General features: G+C 41.8%; 1 protein-coding gene across 4 annotated transcripts in view; it reads right to left on the reverse strand.

Moving 5' to 3' along the window:
- The window catches only part of ptpn13 (protein tyrosine phosphatase non-receptor type 13), a 268,306-nt gene that overhangs the window by 38,291 nt on the left and 202,572 nt on the right, over window positions 1-27,443 (reverse strand). For all 4 annotated transcript variants that reach the window (XM_080191002.1, XM_080190993.1, XM_080190985.1 and 1 more), the window contains 6 exons: window positions 23,898-24,109; window positions 18,773-18,868; window positions 12,416-12,801; window positions 6,259-6,475; window positions 5,827-5,985; window positions 3,371-3,542 (listed from right to left, as the gene is read on the reverse strand). In XM_080191002.1, coding sequence (XP_080047128.1) covers window positions 3,371-3,542; window positions 5,827-5,985; window positions 6,259-6,475; window positions 12,416-12,801; window positions 18,773-18,868; window positions 23,898-24,109 — 1,242 coding nt within the window. The remainder of the gene's footprint in view (window positions 1-3,370; window positions 3,543-5,826; window positions 5,986-6,258; window positions 6,476-12,415; window positions 12,802-18,772; window positions 18,869-23,897; window positions 24,110-27,443) is intronic.

The following is a 27,443-nucleotide window of genomic DNA, read 5'->3' on the forward strand; positions in this document are numbered from 1 at the left end:
TTTTCTTAAACCAGCAACTATACCATGAATACAGGATATTAATTGTTCACTGGCAACAGAGCAAGTCTGAGATTCATTCTCCTTTCCCTTTTCGGCTTAACTCTTAACAGGCATTTCAGTCCTCACCGATGTGTGCTCAGCTTGTTCCTTGGTAGATCTATAGTAAATGTGGTCCATCAGCTGTGGTTGAAGCACAGGACATGGCTCACCACTTTGCAAACAGACTGACTGCCTAGATTCATTAAGAGAAGCGTTTGTATCTCTACACGATACAGGGCTCGAGTCCATTATGGCACTGATAACCTGCATCTCCCCATCGCAGACTGGGGTTTGGTTTGAAAGTCTCCCCTGCGAGAGACCAAACAACTGGGATGTCTCGTCAGCTTTCGACCACTTATCTGCACCCACAAGCTGGTTGGCACTAGTATCCAATCCACGAGGGCTCGAGGGAGGGAACACTGTTTCTGAGTTTTCATCGACTGTTTGACTACGTTCAACAAGATTTTCATTTGAATGAACAAAATGAAGCAAGGCCTCCTGTGGTTGTGAACTGTCCATCCTTTCATCAAGGGGCAAAAGTGAAACTTCGCAGCAATTAGTCAGGCAGGAATTGTCTTGTTTCATTGTCTCTGATGTAGCACTATTCTGATCTGAACCAAACTGCACCTTCTGGTTGGAATCTTCACCTTTGGGGGATGGCAAAGAAGATATATCACATGCCATTTTATCCAAACATTGGCCAGCCTTTTTTGCATTCAAGGATTGCACCCAATTTAACTTCTCTTGCTTCTGAGTGGTAGATTTTTTCCACCTATTTTGACTATTAAATATTCTATAATGGAAGCTAAAGAGAGAAGGTTTCCTGTAGAGCAGGCAGATTTTGTGCCCTTTCAGCGCCGCTTCGTCTTGCGAGGTAAGTTATTAAGCAAGGAATCTTTGTTCCCTTGGAAGTCTATTCTTTTGTAACCATTTAATAGCTTCTGATTTATAATCTTGTCTTGAAGCCCACTGTTGTTTTGCTGGGATTTGGGGCAAGTTACCTTGGCAGGTGTAGTTAGATTTCTCGAGACTGCTTTACAATATAAAAGTGTTGATTTGCAGTCAGAATCTGGGGCTACAGCATTGCTGTTCCAGTCTTCACAAATTTCAGGTCCCTTACTCTCTCCTTCCTCATGGGGTGCCACGGTGGTTGTACACGTTTCCTCAGTTGGTACGTCATTGAGGCTCGAACTGATGAAGCAGTTCAATCCAATAAGGTAGATAGCGTACTTCCACCCGGTAATAAGCCTCTCATTTTTGATGCATAGCTGCCTATTTTGCACCTGAAAAGCTGGTTCAGTGCCAAATTTTCAGGCTTCCATTGTCCATCACTTTAAAACGTCAATCAATTTGATGAGTTAACAGTTACTGATCCGGAAAACACAACTGTGTCAGCTCTGTCTCAGTTGGCTCTTACTTTGAGTCACAAGCTTCCAGGTTCAAGTTCCACTTCAGAATTTGAACATAAGCACAAAGGCTGACACTTCAGTGCAATATTGGGGAGAGTGCTGCACTGCCAGAGGGGCTGTCTTTCCGATCAATCATTATGCTGAGGTCCTGTCTACCCTCTTATGTAGGAATAGGAGTCAGTAAGAAGTCTCACAATACCAGGTTAAAGTCCAACAGGTTTATTTGGTAACACAAGCCACTAGCTTTCAGAGCACTGCCCCTTCATCAGGTGAGTAGGAGTTCTGTTCATAAACAGGGCATATAAATTTAATTTACAAAATAATGGTTGGAATATGAGTCTTTACAGGTAATCAAGTCTTAAAGGTACAGACAATGTGAGTGGAGAGAAAGTTAAGCACAGGTTAAAGAGATGTGTATTGTCTCCAGCCAGGGCAGTTAGTCAGATTTTGCAAGCCCAGGCAAGTCGTGGAGGTTACAGATAGTGTGACATGAACCCAAAGATCCTGGTTCAGGCTGTTCTCATGTGTGCAGAACTTGGCCATCAGTTTCTGCTCAGCGGCTGCGTTGTTGTGCGTCGTGAAGGCCGCCTTGGGGAATGCTTACCCGAAGATCAGAGGCCGAATGCCCATGACCGCTGACGTGTTCCCCAACAGGAAGTGAACAGTCTTGCCTGGTGGTTGTCGAGCGGTGTTCATTCATCCGCTGTCGTAGTGTCTGCGTGGTTTGCCCAATGTACCATGCCTCAGGACATCCTTTCCTGCAGGGTATCAGGTAGACAACGTTGGCCAAGTTGCAAGTGTATATAACGTGTATCTGGTGGATGTTGTTCTCATGTGAGATGATGGCATCTGTGTCGATGATCTGGCATGTCTTGTAGAGGTTGGTGTGGCAGGATTGTGTGGTCACTGTTCTCCTGAAAGCTGGGCAGTGCTGCGGACAATGGTCTGAGAGGTTGTACAGTTGTTTGAAGGCAAGAAGTGGGGGGGTGTGGGGATGGCCTCGGCGACGTGTTTGTCTTCATTGATGACATGTTGAAGGCTCGGGAGAAAATGTCGCAGCTTCTCCACTCCGGGGAAGTACTGGATGACAAAGGGTACTCTGTCCGCCGTGTCCCGCGTTTGTCTTGAGGAGGTCGGTGCAGTTTTTCGCTGTGGCGCGTTGGAACTGTCGATCAATGAGTCGAGCTCCATATTGCCATATTCCAAGCAAATTGCTGTTAAAATACTAAGTCCATAACTTCCTGATTCTGACTTGCCGCTCTTTTTGAATACAGACAGCATTTAGTCTCTCTCCAATCAAGGGGAACAAATGAAGTCTTGCCAAGTTCCTTGCCTGTTTTGACTCTTCGCAGTATGTCAAATAGAAACTGACATTTCACTAATGCCTCTGATTTTGCCTATGCTTATAAAGGGCTCAATTTCCCCTGGTTTTGACAAGAAAAAAAGACTTTGAACAAAATAACAGGAATTAAATTAGCAAGAAAACCTAATTTTAATGATCCATAAATACATAAAAAATACTTTAACTTGGTTTTTATTTTGGATCCAACATGATTGTAACAGGCGAACCTATAACAAAACTCTCATAACAGGTTGTGCACTTCCATGTAAATAAAATTTGTTTAGTCATTTTATCACATTTTAACACATTTTTAGAAATACTATGCTTAATCAACGGTATTAACTCAAGACAGTCAGGTTTATGGCACTATTCTAAATGGCAAAACAGCATACATGAGGAAGTAGCTATACACATTCCCTACGATAGCCTCAATTCCAGGAACAATTTACAGTTGAGACAGAAAGGGCAGAGTCCTAGTAACAATGAGAGTATCTTAGTTAAATTTGGTCACAATATACACTGTTCAAGTCTTTATCTATTATTGCAAACACAACAAGCAGAATTGTTTGAAAAGCTTTACCTAGTTCATGCTCGTGGCACATCATTGCGATATCTGGGAGCATATGTGGCATTACTGGAAACTCTGGTATTTCCAGGATCCGTCCAATTGCTAAAGTGACTGTATCTGGAATAGATCGAAGAAAGTCGACGGCTTCTGTATGGCTCATGCTGGTGATGTCAAAACCATTCACCTACAACAAGCAGCGGCAAAAAGCTAAAGCTGTTATCATGCAAGACACAGCTGCCAAATGAGTCATCCAACTAAACTCCCATTCGCACGCTTACAGTATATCTGTTTGTGCTGGGACTTGTTTTGTCTAAAAGATTTTGCTCATATGAAGCCAAATTTGCAATCTAATTCTTTTGGTTATACAAGGAAGAATATGAGACATAGTACCTATGAATTGTTAAATTGTAATTAGTTTAGAGATACTTTACACCAACAGCACGTTAAAAACTGTAAAAAAATGTCTATTAGTGTCTTTTGGGAAGTATTTTATTGCATTTTACCAGTATGGACTTGCTCTGACCAAATAATTGAAGCTACAATGCCACTTTACAGATAGGGTATCCAAGAATGAACACTAAATCATTCAGGTTTTAACCATGTATAGGAACTCTATTGTATATTGGTTATGGGATTTGGACATTGGACATTATTTTTAGGAAGCATTTTGTTTCATTTTACCAGTACAGACTTGTTCTGACGAAATAGTTGGGGCAGCACGATGACACTGCTGCCCCACAGCACCAGCGACCCAGATTCGATTCCCGGCTTGGGTCAGTGTCTGTGTGGAGTTTGCACACATTCTCCCTGTGTCTGCGTGGGTTTCCTCTGGGTGCTCCAGTTTCCTCCCACAGTTCAAAGATTTGTTGGTTACATGTATTGGCCATGTTAAATTTTCCCTCATGGTACCCGCACAGGCACCGGAATGTGGCAACTAGTAACTTCATTGCAGTACTAATGTAAGCTACTTGTGACACTAATAAATAAACTTTAAGCTTTTCAATCTTTTCAAATTACATGAAAAATATACAATTTAACACTTGGATCCATGTCACAACATAACACTGCTAGTTCAGTCTCTGTACAGCAGAGAAAATAAATAACTGGGACAAGAGATAAAAGACTAGTCACTTAATGCAATCATTGAGACTTGTTTTACCAGGGCACAAGATAATTACATAAAACAAAAAGCAAAACACAAAGGATGAAAAACAAAAAGTGCTGGAAAAACTCAACAGGTCTCGCAGCATTTGCGGAGGCAGTAACAGACGCTGTCTGTTTCCAGCATCTCCTACGATGTGATTTGCTGTGGCGAAGGCAGCCCACCATTGGCAGCTGGATCTTCTGGTCTCACTGCTGTCAATGGAGTTTCCCATTTTATGCATCTCCCTGCTGCTTAGAAACCTACGGTAAGGGTTGGCCATTCGAAGGGCTAGATGGCCTACTCCTGCTCCTATTTCTTAAGTTCTTATGTTATGTTATGAGCAGAAGATTCCACTAGCAAAAATGGTCAGAAAATTCCAGCCAGAGTTTAGGGGCGAGATTTTCTGGTCCTGCCCATGGTGGGAATTTTATGAGCGAGACAAAAGACTTGGCACACCACTTAAAAGTTAGTTGACCTCAGGCAGGAAATTCTGGTCTTGGAGTGCACACGGCCGGAAAATCCCACCCAATGTTTCAAGTCCAAAATTTCCAATGTCTAATGGAGAGCCATAGTGGATTTGAAATATTACTTTTGTTAATCTCTCCACAAATATTACAAGATCTGCTGAGAACTTTTTCAGCATTTTCTGCTTTTATACTAGATCATTACATTTGATTCAAGATAATTACAGATTAGGTGTCCATCTGACTCATCTTAGTTCATCCATGACTCACTAGGCTATTGACTTTGTTGATTGCTGCTCTGTAATGATGATGCCCATTGAGAACTGAATCCATCAAGTCTCCTCTATCATCTTCAACTTATTTCCTGAGCTATTTCAAGAACATTCAAGCAGTAAATGTATCTCCCACTTCTTCCTTCTAGATGTAATAACATGCTCGTCAGCATTAAATTTAATCTGGCATTGTTTTATCCATATATAGTCTCATTCTTTACTTTCCATGCTACTTCCTTTGATTCCCCTGTCCCTCCCCTTTGATATAATGTGCAAATTTTACTGATTTGTATGCAGTTTCTGAATCCAAGTCAATTCAAAAAGGGATAATCATGATTATAATTTTGACTTCAACAAGTAACCACATGTGAAGCGTTTTCATGTTAAAGTATATTACGTTGTACTTTGATGAAACATCCAAACCTCAAACATTAACTGTTTCTCACTCCACAGATACTCCTGATCTGCTAAATATTTCCAGCATTGTCTATGTTTTATTTCAGGTTTACAGCATTCACAGTATTTTACTTTCTGACTTATTATGTCAATACACATTTTGGGCAATTACTTCTTTCTGATTGGGCTTACCGTTATCAACCTATCACCAGGTCTTAGTCTTCCATCACTTTTTGCAGGGTCCTGGATTATGTCATGTATGTAGCAACCAATGTTAGCATCCCCTTTTGTGACAGTGAATCCCAGACTCCCCTTTTCTGATTTCTTCAAAGTAACATGCATTTCCGCTTCCTGTGGCAAAGAAAATTGCTGATTATTTTACAGCAAGCATCGTTGACACAGGGAAAAAAAAATCTACTTGTGAATTATATAAAAGAATTCTCACTAGACCAACCTGCTTTGCACAAAAAGGTCTGAAATTAAACAAGTAAGCAAATTTTAAGTGTAGTAGGTTTTCATTCTCTGTTCAAACAACAAGATGGTAACTAATAAATTAACCACAAATTAATCCCTTGTAGTGATTACTCCAAATGTTTATAATGCCAAAAAATTATTCATATTTACTGGCTGTAACTCAGCTTCTTCCTCAATTTCAACGTTCTTGCTGTCCTGATATTGTGCTGAAGTGGTTATTCTATCTGATGACACTGAAGATTCCATTTCAGATCTTGAACTGGAACTAATGAACTTCTCATCCACTGGCGTGGGAGAGGGAACCTCAGGTTCAAGTCTGAAGCCTTGTTGTGGCACAAAATCCAGAAGCATTGGTGAAGGTGGTGTTCTAGAGTATAAGCAGGATAAAAAAGACAAACAGGGGAAGTCTATATTTATAATCTAAAGCACAAATGACTTTCTTCAATAAAAGGTGCATCGTTCCATATCAGGATTTGTTTTTTTTGAATTGCTTAGATTAAACCAATTTTTTATTTTGAAGTGACAAGTATGTAGAAATTCCTATAGCCAATTTGATCATTAAATACATTAGCATGAAATTCAACCTTCCAATTATGTAATCGAAATATGAACTCATCAAGTGTTTATATCATCTGATTTCACATCCTTTCCAACACCAAATAATGCCTTTACTGTTATTGCAGTAAAATAATTGACAATTTCATTCTGTTAATGAATAACAAACTCAAAAATGAAAATCAAAGAATAAAACTAGCCCCAGTGCTCCATGTGACCCTAGTGTTCTGTATGTTCCCTTTCACATACCAACTGCGCCCGAATTATGTGCATCTGCATGTTGGTGAATATACTCTGCTTCCTTTATCACCATCTTCTTTAATCACCTTCTATGTAGGCTTATTGTAGCAGCACTGCCTTTTATTTGAAAGAAAAGGATTTTCCATTTACACAGCACCTTCGACAATCCTTAGAATGCCCCAAAGTTCTCTAATTAAGTATGACTCACGGCTTTCACTATGGTAATGTAGAAAAAAAACAGCAGCCAACTCATACAAAGACTCCTCAAATAGCAATGAGGTACTCTGATTCAGTGATATAGGTTGACTGGTATCAGTTGGCGAGGTCACTGACAGAACTTCCTTGCGTTTCTTAAGATGCCACTATACAGTTTTTTACGTCTATCTGGGATGGCAGATGAGACCTTTGTTAATGATCTCATCTGAAAGATCCTTGAATTGGAAGGTTTTAGCTCAATCCCTGCTTTAAGATCCAGGCACATATTCCAAGCTTAAACGTTGGTGAAGTAGAGAGGGAATGTTGCATTGCCGAAGCTGCCAACTTTTAATTGAGATGGCACAGCAGTTAGCATTGCTGCCTCACAGCTCCAAGGGCTTGGGATCGATTCCTGGCTTGGGTCATCGTCCGTGTGGAGTTTGCACATTCTCCCCGTGCCTGCATGGGTTTCCTCCGGGTGCTCCGGTTTCCTCCCACAGTCCAAAGATGTGCAGGTTAAATGCATTGTCTGTGCTAAATTGCCCCTCAAGTCTCCTGGGATGAGTAGGTTAGAAGGATTAGCGGGGTAAATATGTGGGGTTACGGGATAGGGCCTAGGTGGGATTGTTGTCGGTGCAGACTTGATGGGCTGAATGGCCTCCTTCCACACTATAGAGTTTCTATTCATCCATTCATTGTGGTGGATATAAACGATCTCAGCTATTAGAGTTCTCTCAGTTCTCTGGTTTAATGTTCCTTCAGCAGAATCATTACCATCACCAAAAACATATTATTTGATCATTCATCTCAATTTACACACAGATTTGGCTGGTGATTGGGCCTACAATTGCCCACGGAGAGAAAAGCAAAACTGTAAAGTTGCATTTTGTATAGGTTAGGCTTGTTTTTAGTTTAAATGAAATGAGGCTGAAGAAAAGAACAAGGTGGAATTGGTTTCACACTTAAATCATTAACAAACCAGGGAGCCTTCATACAAATCAAAGATCTTATACAACACAGACAGGCAGGATGAAGCAGATGGTTAAAGCCTTCTGCGCTGAAATTCAATGAGGGTACTCTCACGTTCCTACTTAGAGAGAAATGCCTGGAGATGATTGTTTATTCCTCTTCATGGAGCACTCTAAGTCTCTTGTTAAAATTATGACAAAGGATTAGGAAAAATTTCCAGACTCCTTTCCCTATATCAGGGCTGAGGGTTCAATCCAAAACAAATTAAGTGAAAAGCATTCATCACTATGCTGGTTGCAAAGTTATCAAAGATATTAATTGTATGTAGGTCCAACCCTTATAGGTGAGGTGTCCTAGCAAAAGCTCAAAAGAACTTGACACAGCTTGCAATGCTACATAGAAGAGGTATGAGCATGGGTGGTATGAGATGGCAAACTCAAACTGGTGCAACTCAATAATGGAGGAACCAGAAATCAGTGCAAAATTCAGCAAGGCTGAATTTGTGAATACTGTCTGCCAGAAATGCCAAGAGAATAATCCATCTTGGCCTCCTCCCAACATCTCCAGCATCACAGATGCCAATTTTCAGCCAATTTGATTTACTACATGTGAAATAAAGAAACAGCTAAGGATCTGGAATGTGCAAAAGCTATTGGCTCTGACAACATTCCAGCAATAGTACTGAAGGCTTGTGCTCCAGAGTTAGCTGCGTGCATATCCAAGCTGCTTCAGGACAGCTACAATGCTGGCATTCACCCAAGAGTGTGGAAAATTGTCTAGATAAGTCCTGAAGACAAGAAGCAGCCTCAGATTAACATGTATGATGTCACTACTGCCAACATCAAAGCAGCCTTCTCAAAGGTCAGCCCTTGGAAAGCGACTGTCCTGGATGGGGCATCCGGATGAGCACTCAGATCCTGCGCGTATCAGCTGGCTGTGGTATTCGCAGACATCTTCAATATCCATTTACAACAATCTGAGTTCCCTATCTGCTTCAAGATGGCGACTATCATTCCAGCACCAAAGAAAAGCCAAGCAGCATGCCTTAATGACTATCATCTGGTGGCTCTGACATCCATCATTATGAAGTGCTTCGAAAGATTAGTCATGGCATGAATCAATTCCAGCCTCCTGGGAAGCTGGAATTGATTCATGCCGTGATTCATGCATACCTGCATCCACTACAGTTTGCCTACCATCAAAATAGATCCACAGCAGATGCATCTCCCTGGCCCTGCACTCAATCGTGGAACACCTGGATAACAAAGACACCTATGTCAGACTCCTATTTGTTGACAACGGCTCAGCCTTCAACACCATTATTCCAACGAAACTTATTTCCAAACTCCATGGCCTGGGCCTCAGCTCCTCCTTCTGCAACTGGATCCTGAACTTCCTAATCCACAGACCACATTCTGTAAGGATAGGCAACAACACCTCCATGATCATCCTCGGTACTGGTGCCCACAAGGCTATGTTCTTAACTCCTCTATATACTTCTTATACATCTATGATTGCGTGGCCAAATTCCCCTCCAACTCAATAGTCAAGTTTGCTGACAACACCACTGTAGCAGGTTGAATCTCAAACAATGATGAGGCAGAGTACAGGAATGAGACAGAGAATCTGGTGAACTGGTGCGGCAACAATAATCTCTACCTCAATTGTCAACAAAACAAAAGAGACTGTAATCAACTTCAGGAAGCATAGTGAAAAACATGCCCCTGTCTACATCCACATGGATGAAGTAGAAATGGTCGAAAGCTTCAAGCTTTGACGTTTCCAGATCACCAACCTGTCCTGGTAACCCCATGCTGACACCATAATTAAGAAAGCCCATCTACTTTCTCAAAAGACTATTGAAATTTGGCATGTCAGCTATGACTCTCAAATTTTTACAGATGCGCCATAGAAAGCATTCTTTCTGGTTGTATTACAGCTTGGTATAGTTCCTGCTCTGCCCAAGACTGCAAGAAACTATAAAAAGTCATGAATATAGCCCAATCCATTTTGTAAACCAGCCTCCCATGCATTGACTCTGTCTACACTTCCCACTGCCATGGCAAAGCAGCCAGCATAATTAAGGACCCCATGCAGACTGGACATTATCCCTTCCACTTTCTCCTTTTGGGGAAAAGGTACAAAAGTCCGAGGTCACGTACTAACTGACTCAAGAACTGCTGCCATCAGACCTTTGAATGGACCTACCTCGCATTAAGTTAATCTTTCTCCACATCTTTCTCTCTCCCAGCTACGACTGTAACACTACATTCTGCACTCTCGTTTCCTTTTCTATGAAGGTATGCTTTGTCTGCATAGCGTGCAAGAAACAATACTTTTCATTGTATACTAATACATGTGTCAATAATAAATCAAATCAAATTATGAGACCACTGACAACATTCAAGCTTGGGTTGATGAGTGGCAAATAATAGCCAAGCCACACTAGAGCCAGGCAATGCCGATCTGCAATGAGACAGATTCTAACTATTTCTCTCTGACATTCCATAACACCATAAAAAGTCTGACCACACCAGGTTTAAGTCCAACCGATTTATTTGATAGTGAACTCACAAGCTTTTGAGGTCAAGCTCTTCTTCAGGTGAATGGAGAGTTCTGGCCTTAGACAGAGCATATAAAGCGCAGACAGTTTACAGATTACTGATTAGAATGCGAATCTTTACACGTAACCTGCTGTTCAAGTCCTAAAGTGGCCGACAATGTGAGTGGAAGGAGTACTGATCACAGGTTAAAGAGATGAGTATTGTCTCCAGACAGTACAGTAAGTGACGTTTTGCAAACCTAGGCAAGTCACGGGGGTTACAGATAGTGCAACATGAACCCAAGATCCCTGTTGAGACCGTCCTCACATGTGCGGAACTTGGCTATCAGTCTCTGCTCAGCCACTCTGTGCTGTCGTGTGTCGTGAAGGCCGCCTTGGAGAATGCTTACCCGAAGGTCAGAGGCTGAAAACCTCACTTACTGTACTGTCTGGAGACAATACACATCTCTTTAACCTGTGATCAGTACTCCTTCCACTCACATTGTCGGCCACTTTAGGACTTGAGCAGCAGGTTAGGTGTAAAGATTCGCATTCTAATCAGTAATCTGTAAACTGTCTGTGCTTTATATGCTCTGTCTGAGGCCAGAACTCTCCATTCACCTGAAGAAGAGCTTGACCTCGAAAGCTTGCAAGTTTACTACCAAGTAAATCAGTTGGACTTGAACCTGGTGTTGTCAGACTTTTTACTGTGTTTATCCCAGTCCAACGCCAGCATATCCACATCATTCCATAACACCACCATTGCTGAATCCCCCATCTTCAACACGCGTGTGGTTGCCATTGACCAGAATTTGAACTGTTTAAACTCTATGGCTCCAAGAACATGTCAAAGGCTAAGAATTCTTTGTAGAGTAATTCACCTCCTTGCACCCAAAGCCTGTCCACCATCCACAAGCCACAAATCAGAAATTTGCTGGATACTCTCCACTGGCTTGGGTAGTTGCAATTCCAACAATACTCAAGAAGTTCAACACTATCCAGGACAAAGAAGACAACTCGATTACCCATCTACCACCTTTAAATATTCACTCCCTCCACCACTGCGCAAAGTGATAGCACTGTGCACCAAACATAGATTCACTGCAACTATTTGCCACATTCCTATCAATAGTATCTTCCAAAATCAATAGACTATACCATCTAGATGGATCAAGTCACACATCACGCTGATTTGGACCAACATCACCGTTTCTTCACTGCCGCTGGGCCAAAAAGCACAGAACACCCTTCCTAACAGTACTGTAGATGTACCTACACTTAATGAGCTACAGCAGTTAAAGAAGATGGCTCAATATCAGGTTCTCAGGGGCAATCTGGGATCGACAATAAATGTTGGTCTCGTCAGTGAGTCACACCCAATGAAAGAAACAAAAAATGATTCTCTAATTTTGGCTTTTTAAGTATCCCTGATTTTAAGAGCTCCACCAGTGGAGACCCTAAGTTCTGGTATTGTCTACCTAAACTCCTTTCTATTTCTCTTTTCTTCTTTAGGGTGCACCTTAAAAACTAACTTTTTGACCAAGTATTTGGTTACCTATCCTAATATCAGAGAAATTTGGCTATGAATTTTTCTTTGATCATGTTCTTGTGAAACGTATGGGGCTTTTACCACATTAAATGTGTTACATAAATTGAAGTTGTTATTTTTATTCTTGCATGGAATTTTAATCTTTATATCGCAGAAATCTTAATGATGCTTTTCATTTGATCATATACACTGATGATTTAAAACATGAAAGAATGTTGGGAGGGAATAAATGGTGAATTCAACGTTAATAAACAAACCTGTTGATTAGCTCATGTTTAGAAGAATTTTGTGGAGAAAAGTAAACATTTTGGATGGTTTCTTCCTGGCTGCAAGGCCTTTCATACTGGTTGCCAGAGAAAGATATTGAACCTCCGAATATTTGGCAAACGGCAATTGCTTTGTTGTGACTCGCATCATCTTTCAACCTGGAATGCTCATCAACATCATCACAATCTGAGCTGTCACTATAGCTATCCCTTCGAGAAGGAGACTTCAATCTTGGATTTTGAAATTCATTTTCAACTTCCGCATCATCTTCATTCGCAGTGCCGTTATTCAAGTTTCCAGGTATCAGTGAGCTGTCCAAGCACTGTTGTTGTAATTTAGATCCATATTTATTTTTGGTCTGGGAATCATCTACACTCTGCAAGAAGCACAGACTGCCCTTTAGTCAAATAACACGGATACACTTTTAAAAGCATTTTCTCAACTTTTGCACAATCTGAAGCTTTGTCTTTAAGGGATTGCATTCTTTTGATAATTTTTACCATCAACATGATTACATTTAAGGCAAATTTACTGCAGAAAATTCTCTTCTTAAAATTTCAAATGCTTCATGAATACAATTGTAGAGGAAGCTACTTAACTACAAACATTAGATCTTTCCAGGCTGCTTATGAAACAAAAGCAAAATAATGTGGATGCTCGAAACTTGAAAATTAAATTTTAAAAATGCTGGAAATTATTCAGCAGGTCAGGCAACATCTACAGAGAGACAGCGTAAATGGCCCAAATATTCTGGTCTCTGGAGCCTAGATGAACAATGGAAGATATTGTCAGCCCCCTGCAGGACTTACATAGAAATTGACCAGGAAGTCTAAACTTCTGATGGGCAATTCCCCTGCTGCCTGGGAACTTGCAAGCAAGTCTTTAGCTTAGAGTTGATCACTTTGGCAGGTCCAGAAAACTTACCTTGATAGTTACGAGGAAATGTTAGAGTTAAATACCTGGACAATGACACCCAAATCACCTCCTTGACTACCTGGCTAAGAACCCTGACCAGACCCTATGATACCCCAATCAGGTGAAACTAACCTACCCACCCCTGATGTGAACCCAATTACAATATGCCAAGCTCCCACCCATCCTCCCGCAATCTGACTCAACAACCTACCCTACCTGACTACCCTGCAAACCAAACCAAGAATCCCCTTGCTGGACTCAACTAATGCTCCTGATGTGACATGACCAGCCCTGTACTGACCCAACTATCTCCTGATCTAACTACCCTCCGACCTGAACGAACTAGCTCCAACCCAACCTGCCAGTCAACTACCCACTCATCTCCTACCTATCATTCACTAACATTCATTAAAGCACTGAACTTTACAGAATATAGCTGCCAGTGATATTAAATGGGGTTCATCCTCTGTTCCCATGACTCCACAACGGCCCGATGCAGTTCTGCATTTTGGGGACTGGACAATCTCAGAAGAAATGTGCAGTAGTGTCAGGTTGGGAAAATTTTCACACCCAGTTACAACATACGCAGATTTGCCCTTGCTTGGATGATCCAGGCCATTATTTCAGACTAAATTGATCTTTCATGAGATCACATTAGACCTCAGATAATATGGATAAGAGCAAATTACTGTGGATGCTGGAATCTGAAATGAAAAGGGAAAATGCTGGAAAATCTCAGCAGGTCTGGCAGCATAGAATCATAGAAACCCTACAGTACGGAAAGAGGCCATTCGGCCCATTGAGTCTGCATCGACCACAATCCCACCCAGGCCCTATCCCTACATATTTACCCACTGATCTCTCTAACCTACACATCTCAGGACACGAAGGGCAATTTTTTTTTTAAGCATGTTCAAATCAACCCTCACATCTTTGGACTGTGGGAGGAAACTGGAGCACCCAGAGGAGAACATGCAAACTCCACGCAGACAGTGGCCCAAGTCAGGAATCGAACCCAGGTCCCTGGCGCTGTGAAGCAGCAGTGCTAACCACTGTGCTACTGTGCCACCCATCTGTAAGGAGAGAAAAACTTGAGCTTTGACAAAGGGTCAATTGGACTCAAAACGTCAACTCTTTTCTTTCCTTACAGATGCTGCCAGGCCTGCTGAGATTTTTCAGCATTTTCTCTCGGTTTTACATTAGACCCCAGTTTACTCACAGCCCAAGTTATCAGGCAGTAAAAGGGAGACGGAAGTTGCCTGAAGAAGGTACATGCCTTTTACAGCACTCCTTGTGGACCAAGAAGAGCAGAATTGACCCCTCCAGGCAAACCTTTGGCCTCTCTCTTCGTCAATTGTTGCTCCTCTCTTTCTGCTGCCATGGTCACCGAGCTCCCTCCTACAGTCCCAACTGGTGGTTGTCAATTGCCATTTTCTTTCCCTTTCTCCCCACCCCCATCAGCCCCAATCCCTCATGCTCTCTCCCTCCCAATTACAGCTCCTCTCTTCCCTACCGGGGTCCGATTGCTCACTCCCTCCCTCAACTACCAGGGACTGTCCCTACGAGGATCCTTGGCTGTGACCTCCAACTCAGCAGCATAGCAATTGTTGGATGAGAAATTAAACAGTAAAAGAATAATTACCCCTAAATCTGATGAAACCCTCAGTCTTGCTGGATTTGGTCCATGCTACTGCACACTCATCCTAATTCCCTGTAAACATCAGGGCCTAGGAACACATACATTCATGAAGATAACTATTTGCACGTCAAAACTTAGTACAGAAATAGTGCTGGCTGCTGATGGTTTGTTTGGAACTCCAATTTCTCCTCAGAAATTTGCATTGAAAAAAATACTGCAGTTGCTGGATGTTGGACATTTTAACACTCAGCCAGCCTGGTGGGGACAGCACAGTGACACAATGGTTAGTGCTGCTGCCTCACAGCACCAGGGACCCAGGTTCAATTCCCGGCTTGTGTCACTGTCCGTGCAGAGTCTGCACCTTCACCCCGTGTCTACGTGTGCTTCTTCTGAGTGCTCCAATTTCCTCCCACAGTCTGAAAGACTTGCTGGTTAGGTGCATTGACCCAAACAGGCGCAGGAGTGTGGCGACTAGGGGAATTTCACAGTGACTTCATTGCAGTGTTAATATAAGCCTTATTTGTGACTAATAAATAAACTTTAAAGCATCTGTGGAGAGAGAAACTAGAGTTCACACTTTGGATTAATGGCCTTATGTTGGAACTGGGAAAAGTTAAGGATTTAATGGGATTTAAGGAAGTGAATGGGGAAGATCAGAAAAAGAACAAACAGGAAACCCCTGTGATACAGTGAAAGGCAGAAGACAGTAAATATTTAAAGGAGTTGGGTGGTGGAAGATCAAAGGGAATAATAATGCGATGAGTATAGAAACAAAGGATACATATCTAAAGCAGGTGTGAATTGCAGAATAATGAACAGACATTATACAAAAGCAAAATTGAGTAAAAGCAAAATCAAACCAATGAAGAAAAAGGAACCAAAATGAAGGCAAGGTAATTGATTGAAATTGTTGAATGCAATATTGAGATTAGAAGGTTGTAAAACACCCAATCAAGAGATGATGTGCTATTCCTTAAGCTCCACTGGAACAGTGGTTGAGGAAGTTGCACCTTATGCGTTTACACAGAAAGATGCTGTGGGAATGGGAGGGGATATGTTGGGGGTAATTGAGAAGTGGATCAGGGTGTTGGATGGGGAATGGTCTCTGTGGAATGCTGCAACGAATGGGGTAGGTAGATGTGTTTGCAAGTGACATTAAGTTGGACATGGTGGGATGAAGAATGATCCATTGCATAAGGAAGCTGGTGGGTGGAAGGTGAGGATAAGAGAAACTCTATTACGGTTCAGGTAGGTGGGCAGAGTGGAAGAGGAGGAGTGAGAGCATTTGTATAGAAATGGGACAGTCACGGCTGAGCACTCTGCCAAACATTCTGGGGGGAAAGCTTTGATTGAGAGAAAATAGGAAGACCTATCAGAAGCTCCAGAATGGAAGGTTGCATCATCACTGATGGAAACAAGAGAAACTGGAGAATAAAGTGAAGACCTTGCAGGAATCAGAGTGTCAGAGTCTAGTGAAGGTAGTTATGGGAACCATTGAGTCGATAGTGCATATTAATTGAAGTCCCATTCCCAGAAACAGATACAGAAAAGTTGAGGAAGGGAAGTTTCATTTATGTTGGACTGACTGTATTGGGTATTGTTTCAGCCTATTCCTGCTTCTCATGCCCTTCTGTTGTCTTTTCCCCATTTTTCTTTGTTTCTGACTCTGATGTTTTTCATTACTTTGCTAATTTCTAACCTTTGACAAAAAAAGAAAAAAAATACATATTCTATTTTAATTGAACATTGCGCGGAACTGCTGAGGCGAGCACTGTCACGCCAAATGCCTAGGAAAGCAAAACAGTTCATTAAAATGGAATCCTATCTCAAGCACAACCTGAATATCATTGTTTCAACAAATTGCATGTTAGAGCAATGAAAAGCTGATGTTCAGCAGTGGAGCACAATGTTCATAAAGCAAATACAATTCCACGTTTAGCACAAGACTTCAAAATAAAACTTAGCAAGACTATTATTCCTCATTAAACTGAATGTGATCCCTTTGGAACTGCCACATAAATGAAGCACAAACCATTTGTGAACTGTAAAGCCTTTTGAAGTGCTCTGTGGTTAGCAATGATTCAGTACTACAAAGAAACTATGAAGCATGCAGAAACATGTGCTGGACTTTGTAAATTGTGTTTTTGTTATTAGACTGAAAAGATTTGAATGGTATATCCTTTTTAAAAGATAGTTTAAAGTAATAAATGCTAATGGGCCTGATAGCAAAATTATTTTTTCCAGGCACAAGCACAGTTGTGAAATCAATATACTGTTTGTTGTCTATATTCTATACTGATCTCCAAAAGGAATCAAAGTTACTTAATTTTAACAAAAATCATATTTTCTTTTGCAATTTACCAAAGTATTAGATGGATAATGCTATAACTTGGCCCTCCCTTTCCTCCAAATATCCCTCTCAGTAGCAGAGGGAATAAAACTATTAAATAAGCATGAAAGCATGACCCTAACCTTCCAGCTGTTTGCCATTACAACTTAACATCTTGTTTTCACACCCACACATCCATCCTTGGCCTGCTGCAATGCTCCAGTGATGCCCAACACAAACTGAAAGAACACCACCTCGTCTTACAATTAGGCACATTACAGCCTCCTGGAATCAACACTGAGTTCAACAACTTTAGACTGTGACCTTTCCACTCCATCTCAATCCCCGCCTTTTGTAGTTTTGTTGTTTGTTGGGTCAGTTCCCTTAGTCTGACTCAACATAAGCCCACCTATCCACATGTCCCCTGTTCAGTTTTGCTCCCATTAATATATCCTGCCATCTTATCTTTTGGCAGATATCATCCCTTATTGACACCATTAACTGTTCCCTTCTTTGCCTTATGTCCATGGCACCTTTTGCCAATCTGTCCTCTGCCCTGATCTATGTCTATCCTTCTATTCTGCCTCCATTACCTCTCCTGCTATATAATTTCTTACATTTCTACCTCAGTTCTGTAGAAGGGTCATTTGGACTCAAAATGTTAACTCTGCTTTTCTCCTCAGATGCTGCCAGTTTATCTAGCATTTTCTATTTTACTTCAGTTTTCCAGTGTCCACAGTATTTTTGCTTTTACCCCAACATGAAAGTTGAGACATATTTATAAGGTCCAAATATTTAAAGCTTACACAGGAATGCAATATTGAGTCACTGCTTGCCATGGTCGCGGTCCCCCGTTAAATGGTTCAGATTGAGGAATCGTTGGGAAAATCGAGGTCTGAGGGAGATTGGGAGTTAGGGTCAGATCCTTCAATTGGGAGTGGGGGGATTGTGTGGAGGAACACCTCCCATGCTCATACAGAAAATCTTCCCAAGGTGCAGCATTGAAGCTTAAATCAGTCAAAAATGGATGTTGAGCCAAACGAGATATTAGGAAGTTTGGTTTAAAATTTATGCTTTAAGGCAGGCCTTAAACAGGGCAAGTCACAGAGGTTTAGGGAGAGAACTCCAGAGTTGGAACCTAGACAGCCAAAGCACAGACACAAATGGTGAGACAAAGGCTGGAGATGTACAAGAAGTCAGAGACAAAGAAATACAAAGTTTTTAGGGCATTGTGGGGCAGGAGTCAGGGTTATAGAATTTGGAGGTTACATTATAAGAAGAGGAGAAGCCAAAAAGCAATTTAATTTTGAACGTGAAATGCTTGGGGACCAGGAAGCAATGAAAATCAGTGAGGATAGGAGTGGTAGGTGAGCAGGACTGGATACTGGATAGGATCTGGGCAGTAGAATTCTGAATGATCAGTTCTCCAATTGACAATCATGAAGTTCTAACGGTGGAACTCACCAAAGGGGAATCAATATCTGGTGACACACCAAATTCAGGCCTGCAAAGTAATAGAGTGACCTCTTGAGATGTCCGCCTGAGAACAGATACAATTTCCTGCGGAAAGAGGAAAACATTAAAGTCAATAGGACCAAATTTGTGGTCATCAAGATGACAAATGTTAATGTTCCATTATCCTGCCATAATAACAATTTAGCTTCAAGAGCACCTTGAACAGGTTGTATTCTACTGGGCATATGTTTTCCAGCTAAATCAATTTCTTCAAGATCTCTTGCAGCAACTAAGTGGCAGAGACTTTCATCCCAATGGAAAAGGATAGTATCGTAAACCCTCTTAAGCTTAAACCTTCAAATTAGACCATGTTTTAAGCTGCCCCAGCTTCACATGGATTTCCTCTTGCCATTATTCCAGAGATTAGGAACTTACTGGATCTCACCGCATAAAATTTCACAATGCCTGTGCTACTAATAATCTTGGATCAGACACACAAGTACAAACACAACATGCACGTTAAGTCGTCAATATAAGCATTTATACATTCCAGAACTCTGAAGATATAGAAATTATGGGACTGTTCTAACTTAGAAAAATTAGATGCATTTCTAATCATCTGAATCCAGTCATTATATTGCAGTCATTTATTTTCTCTCATGAATCATATTTTCTTTTAAAAGAACAGAGAATGACATTACTACAGCTCGACTACAGTACTCAACTAAAAACTGACATTTATAACTTGTTTCATCTTAGAGACATACATTTCCTGTTTAGATTACCAACCATATTTGAAGGGAATGTTTTTTTAAAAAAGCTACTTTTGCTATCTTTGAACTGGGACACTGTTGAAATAGAAGTTCTACTTACAGCAGAAGATAGGACTAGAGGGCACAGCCTCAAGATAAAGGGGGGGCGGTTTAGAACAGAGTTGAGGAGGAACTTCTTCACTCAAAGGGTGGTGAATCTCTGGAATTCTCTGCCCGTTGAAGTGGTGGACGCTGCCTCGCTAAACATATTTAAGACACGGGTAGATAGGTTTTTGATAGGCAAGGGGATTAAGGGTTATGGAGAGAGGGCGGGAATGTGGAACTGAGACACGACAGATCAGCCATGGTCTTATTGAATGGCGGGGCAGGTTCGAGGGGCTAGATGGCCTACTCCTGCTCCTATATATGTTCTTATGTACATCAGTGACACAATTTATGTTTGCTCAGCACATTTAACAGGAGGGATGTCTAATGGCGTTTTACAGATGGGCATAAGAAATGGAACTGGATGCTAAACTAGGAATAGCGGTGATATAAAGCTTGATGAAAACATGGGTTTGAAAGGATAACTGAAATATAAGAAAAAAGGTATAGAATTCCTGGAAGGGGACTCCAGAAAGGTGATTCATGGCAATGGGAATAAAGAGTGCTTGGAAAGGCTCATTACATTCGAGGAGCTTCCAGACATAAGATAGAGTAACATCATGAGATGATTTACAAGATTTTTTAATTCAACCTAATCAGGGACGAGGAGACTATGTATATTTGTGGGAATTTGGATGGCAGATGAATAGGAGTTACTGTAGGATATAATATGAGCTTGAGTTTCAGACACCTTGGAGTTTAAATATGGAAGGTACTAGTACAGTTGTCTGGAAGGGAAAAAGACATGGAAGATTTCAGTGGCGGAAAGCTTGATATACAAAGAACAAAGAACAACCCAGCACGGGAAACAGGCCCTTCGGCCCAACAAGCCCGTGCCGCCGCATCACCCTACACCTATTCTACCCTGCGTGTCTACGAATAGAACCCCTGACTTAGCCAGATTCAGGGGAGAATAGTGTCAATTTGGTAAAACCAATCAGCCTAAGAGCACATCTTTGGGGTGTGGGAGGAAACCGGAGCGCCCGGAGGAAACCCACGCATCCACAGGGAGAATGCACAAACTCCCACAGACACAGGCCCAAATCCATGTATCTGCACAGCTAGCAGTGCTAGTCACCGAGCTGTTGCGGCGCCCATCTACCGGTCCAGGATCAAGCACACACACCGACACGAAGTACTAGGCCACTCCCGGAACCTCCAAGAGTAGCCCACGCACGACCCACCGTGTGCGTGCCCCTCGTTTGACAACGAGGTGGACCTCCACCTGCGGAATAAAAGACAAAAACGTTAATCACAAGCCTGCCTTTCCGGTGTCTCCCGAGGTTCTCACCCTTATTTAATAACCCCTACCGTAACCCTCCATCCTCGTTTCACTCATGTGCCTGTCTAACTGAACCTTAAACGAATCCAACGTTCCCGCCTCCACCACCCGACTCGGTAGCGCGTTCCATACCCCCACAACTCTCTGCGTAAAGAACCTTCCTCTCATATCCAAATTATACCTCTCCCCCCTCACCCTTAAATCATGTCCTCTTGTATTTGTAACCAATCTAGGGAGCAGTCTCTCACTATTGACTCTGTCTATTCCCTTCAGTATCTTATATACCTCTATCATGTCCCCCCTCAATCTCCAACTTTCCAAGGAGAACAGTCCCAGTTTCTCCAACCTTTCCTCGTAACCCAGCCCCTCCATGCCAGGCAACATCCTGGTAAACCTCCTCTGCACCCTTTCCAGAGCCTCCACGTCCTTCCGGTAGTAAGGTGACCAGAACTGGATGCAGTACTCCAAATGCGGTCTAACCAACGTTCTATACAACTGAAGCATTAGACGGCAGCTTTTAAACTCTATACCCCTTCCTATAAAGGCTAGCATTCCATAAGCCTTCCTGACAACATTCTCCACTTGTGTCGCAACCTTCATGGATTTGTGAACCTGCACTCCCAGGTCCCTCTGTGTTTCTATACTCCTAATTTGTCTACCTTTAATCACATAGCTCCTCTCTACATTATTCCTTCCAAAATGCATCACCTCGCATTTGTCAGGATTAAATTCCATCTGCCACCTATCTGCCCAATGCACCAACCTATCTATATCCTGTTGTATCACCTCACAATCCACTTCGGTACCCGCCAACCCTGCCATCTTGGTGTCATCAGCAAACTTGCTGATCACACCACCTACGCTCTCTTCCAAGTCATTTATGTAGACTACAAAGAGGAGAGGTCCCAGTACTGAGCCCTGCGGCACACCACTGGTCACTGGCCTCCAGCCGGACAATATCAGGTACAATATCTGGCAGCATGGAAGCAGTTGAATGGTAAATAGAAATGGTGATGAGGGCTAGGTGCAATTAGCATAAATGTGGAAGTTAACCCTGTGTGATCTTTAACCTTTAGAATAATTTTGGATTAGCAGTTGCTATTGACGAAGGATGGTGATATTGCTGGTTTTGGCCACATCAGAACTAAAGGTTCGTAACTGGCCACTTCTGTGCCTTGACATCAGGATGTGTAGTTGGGGCTGGGAAAAAGTGTCTAATAGAAAATTGAAATGATTTTCTATGTCCATGTGTTGAGCTTCAATGAAGCAGCAGAAGAGATCAAGGCAGAGGGGGTAAGAGTGGAAGTGGGACACAGAATTAAAAAATAAAATAACTAGAAGCTCAGGAATACATTTACAGGCTGAATAGAGGTGTTCAATAAGGTGGTTACTCAATGTGTAGTTGTTCTCTGCAGTGTATATAAAGAATTGAATTGCCATGGTGAAAAAAAGGTAGTCAGGGCCAGGAAACACATGCTACTAACGTAGTGATGGCATCAGAAGAGTACTGAATGTAGATTGGAAAAGACTGGACAAGGAGCGGCAGAGGTGAGAAGTAGAAGTTCAATGTGGCAAAAAACACTGAAAACATGGGTTCATCAGGAAGTTCTATCTGTAGGTTGGGAAGGAAGTAGAAGCAGGTTGTGAAGGGTTGGTGGTGTCTATGAACTTGAAAGTATGGGGTAGGATGGGAAAGTTTCCAGAGGAGATAAACTCAGCTGAAACTAATAAAAAGAAAGTTTCTCTGATTTAGGTTTTAGCTTTACTGAAGGCAACATTGATCCTGAATGCTGCAGAAACGTGATCTGTGAAACATCGTCTGACGTTCAGGTTACAGTCCATGGGGAGATAGGTGGCAACGTCAGAGAATTGGGCCAGAATTTTACATTGAACGGGCAAATGCATGCCCAACCTGGAAGCATGTAAAATCACGAAGAAATCAGGCGCACATCACCCCTGTTATCACACACCCATGCAATATTTTGGTCGATGGGCAGGTGTGAGATTTCAGAGACACGCATATTGAAAATCAAGCTGGCTATTTAGCCCATTAAGGGGTCAATTCAACACAGTTTACATGGCCTGTCTGCCTTTATGATTAGTGGATGGGGTGACTGGCCATTACATTTTCATTGCAGCTGCAACCTTGATCCAGGGTGGGATGAAAATAGGGCTCAAATAAAATTAACAAGTGTGTCTGGGGATTGGGGTCTGTGTATGTTTGTGCTGCTCAGACACTGGTGACATAGTTTTGACATAGATGTTTATTTTCACATGTCAGCAGCACCCTGAGACAGCTCTTCACTGGCTGTTCCTGTGAGGGAGTACATTAGAAACACTGGCCTGCAACCCCCCTTTTCTTTGGCACCCAACCTCTTCCTGCCCTCCCTGATAGTACTCAGCCTTTCACAGAGCACACCTCATACAGGATGGATGTTAATAGGCCAGCCAGCATGAAACTGTAATCTGGGGTCCACCGTGTCCAGGCCTATCGAGTGCGCAAACCCGAAGGGTGACAAATTCAGGCCCTGGAATACAGCCTCAGTGAAGTTCGATGAACAACAACAGTGCCACCTTTGTCAGCAGGTTTAATGACAAGCTTTTCTCACACTTTTACTGCAATACCATGTAAAAGTCACTTCTACTAACTACATATCATAAACATACATATCATAAACTACACCCTGCTTTAATGCAAATGACACCAACATGATAATGCTTTCAACTATAAAATTAAATTGTCAAGTTTTGCTTCTGTTCACACATTTTTCACTGATTTTTGTATCCAGATAAATTCCACATCATCAGTTTATAAATTAGATACTTCCACTTCTCTACTGAAAACACACCCGAATAGCATTAAATTATTGACATTATTCGAAAGTCTATCTGTTTATATAATATCTGACTGAAATTATTTCCAATTTTAACATACCTGCTTTGACAGCCCTTTCAAAGGAACATCATTCACTTGCAATATGATATCCCCAACATTAATCTTCCCACATTCTGCTGCTGGTTGCCCAGGGAACAGTTTCTTTATTTTCACTACATTTTCGCAGCATTCAGGGTCCAAGTCACTGCCTTCAGCAAAACTAAAACCCAGTCCGGAGGAGTTTTTTATTAACTTCACCTTAAATATGTTACCTGCAAAAGATGGATGGAAAGTAAATTTTTATTTGCAATGGATTTGAAAAATTAGTTCACAGGGTAAATCTGCATTCTAAAGGGGCTGAACTATATTCAAAGAATTAAAGAACAAAAGAGCATAGGAGGTCATTCTGCCATCAAGTCTGCACCAACTCTTTTGAACAACAATTCATCTAGTTCAATTCCTCTATTATTTTCCCACATCATTGCAATTGTTTCACTTCAGGTATTTATCCAAGTTCCTTTAGAAGGCTACATTTGCACCTGCATCTTCAACCCAATTATTCCAAATTCTAAACAACCAATGTGCAAAATTTCCCCTTCATGTTGCATCTACTGTTTTAGCCAATCATACATCTGTTAGCTCTGATGATTGACCCTTCAGCCATGGGAAACAGGCCCCCCTCATATATTTTACATCTTTCATGATTTCACACAACTGTCCAATCTTCTTTGCTCTAAATATAATGAATGCCTCAGCGTCAAGAAACATTCAAATAAACATTTTCTGTATCTCATCTGAATCCTTCATATCCTTCCTAAAGTGTAGTGTTGAGAATTGCCCCACCAGCAGGGGCTGAGCTGGTGATCTATTTCAGTTTAGTGAAATTTCTTGGCTTTTGCACTCTACAATTCTAGTTATAAAACCCAGAATTATAAACGTTTTCATTAGCTGCTTTGATTAGCATTTACTTTAAAATGGCACCATTAAACTTGAATTGTCTCCTTGTTCTTCCTTCCACAATGCATCACCTTACATATTTGTGCATTGAATTTCAACTCCCATTTGTCCAAACATTCCACCATCTTCCTCTCTGTTTATCACATTTTCAAATTACATGCCAAATGGAAATTTTGCAATTGTGTCCTGAACTCCCATGTCCAACTCATTATTGTGCCTGGATACTAGATCAGAAACCCCAAGATATAGTATGAAGTCAGACTAGACCCCAACTATTTAGGCATTAATGTGGGGACAGGATGTTTCACTCCTGGCATAATTCTACTGACAAACCAAGGTCCTTTTATCAAAATAAAATTTAACACCACAATTTAATCATAATTAAATTGAATCATCTTTGACTTGGCTTAACTTTTAACAACTGAACAATACATAAACATGACAAGATACAATTCTTAAGCACATGACTTCATCCCTGTCAATTAACCTAATCAAAACTCTATCCTAAAAGCCCAGGGGGAGTTAAATAAATGAAAAATCCATTAACTCTACCAAGTAACAGTCCTTAGCTAAAACCAATTAAAAACCTACATCCTTACCAGACAAATCGCCTCTTGGAACAAACACTGCCTCTTAAAGCAACCTCACCTTAAACACAAAATATAGCAAACAGCATAGCATCATCACAATTGTCCATCACAGACTGCAAAAGTCCTGGTACTAAACCCAGAGGAACACTACACTTGTCCAAAAGACAGTCATTTACCAGTTCTCAAGGGCAATTAAGGACTGGACAATAAATGCCAGCCTAGTTCATGATGCCAACATAGCTCTTTACTTGCACTATTTTATAACCCTGCTGTTACTATACTTTCATTCCATGAACTTCAATTTTATTAACAAGACAATTACATCAACAACTTCATCATCAATGTGGTATTTTAATGAATGTCCATATACACAATACAAACATGAGGGCATCTCCACTTGGAGGTGTTTTCATGGGGGAGCACAGGGTGTCTCATCAAGTTCATTAAACATGATTTGCCTTTTAACAAATCCATGCTGGCTCTACTTAATTATTCCACACTTGTCCAAGATAATGTTATCATTTCTCAAAGTTTTACAGCACCGAGGTTACTGGATTTATCCTTACATCTTGAGACTGGGTGATAAGCAGCCCTCAAGTGGCCATTATTTGGGGCAAGGGCAGGCTTCCTGTTGAGTTTCTGCCTGGCCCAGCGTGAAATCATTATAGGTCAGGACGGGAATATGAAGGAAATCTCATTCCTGCCCTCCAATTTCACACTGCCTCTGCCCAAAATACCATGTGGGGAGATTTGAGGGAATTTCTGGTCTACAACTTAAGTACAGTCTTCTTCCTCTGTAAAGACAGATATGAAGTGCACATTTAATACTCAGCCATGCCCCCTGCCTCCATGCACAAACCCTCTTTTTATTTTCTAATAATCCCACCCCTCTTTTACTATCCTTTTATGATTTCTGTACATATTCTAGCAGAGGATGATTCTGGGAGATGTCAACTCAGTCACCTCAACTGTACTGTGGGTAGATGAAGAACCTCTCCAGTGACAAGCAGGGGAAAATAGAGGAGGATTCTGGGAGAAGCTAACCTCCTCCTCCTCCTCCAACCAAAAACAAAAGACACTGTGAGGGGGGCAAGCAAATTAAAAGCAAGGTCAGATTCTTATTCTTACATCTTTAAGTTTACGAGGGCAGAGATGGCAGTTAGGGCAGAGATATGCTCCTCCTGCCAGATGTGGGAGATCAGGGAGCTTTCTAGTGTCCCTGGTGACTATGTCTGACCAGCTGCAGCTCCTCACAGACAGCGTGGTTCAGTTGGAGCATCAGCTGGACACACTACAGAGCATACAGGGGGCAGACTGAGTGACAGACACTAGAATCGGGCAGGTGGTCACACCCAGGTCCAGATACCCTGGCGTAGATTGGTGAACACCAGGAGTGACAGACAGGTAAGGCAGGAGTCTCCTGTAGCTATTCCCCTCTCAAACAAGTATACTGTTTTGGTTACTGTTGAGGGGGGAAAAGCCCTATGTAACCCCACGTATGTACCCTGCTAATCTCTGAGACTAAGCTGTAATTTAGCATGGCCAATCAACCCAACCTGTACATCTTTGGACCATGGGAGGAAGCTGGAGCACCTGGAGGAAACCCATGCAGGCATGGGGAGAACGTGCAAACTCCAAACAGACAGTGATCCAAGGTTGGAATCGAACCCAGGTATCTGGGACTGTGAAGCAGCAATGCTGACCACTGTGCCACCATATCACCTTTACATTAGGAACAACAGGGTAGCAACAGAATGAGTAGGCCCACTCAAGGACAATGGAGGGAAGTTATGCGTGGAGCCATAGGAAGTGGCGAGATCCTCGATGAGTACTTTGCATCAGTATTCACCAAGAAGGAGGACATGATAGAGGTTGAGGTCAAGCATAAGTATGTGAACGTTCTAGAAAATGTCACGATATCGAAGGAGGCAATGCATTAAGGTAGACAAATTCCTGGGGCTGGATGGGATCTATCCCAGGTTACTGCGGGAGGCAAGGGAATAAATAGTTGGGGCCTTAACATATTTCTTTACATCCACTCTGACCACAGGTGTGGTTC

This window comes from Carcharhinus amblyrhynchos, chromosome 1 (assembly GCF_965287045.1).
Source record: "Carcharhinus amblyrhynchos chromosome 1, sCarAmb.v2.hapA, whole genome shotgun sequence".
NCBI lineage: Eukaryota > Metazoa > Chordata > Chondrichthyes > Carcharhiniformes > Carcharhinidae > Carcharhinus > Carcharhinus amblyrhynchos.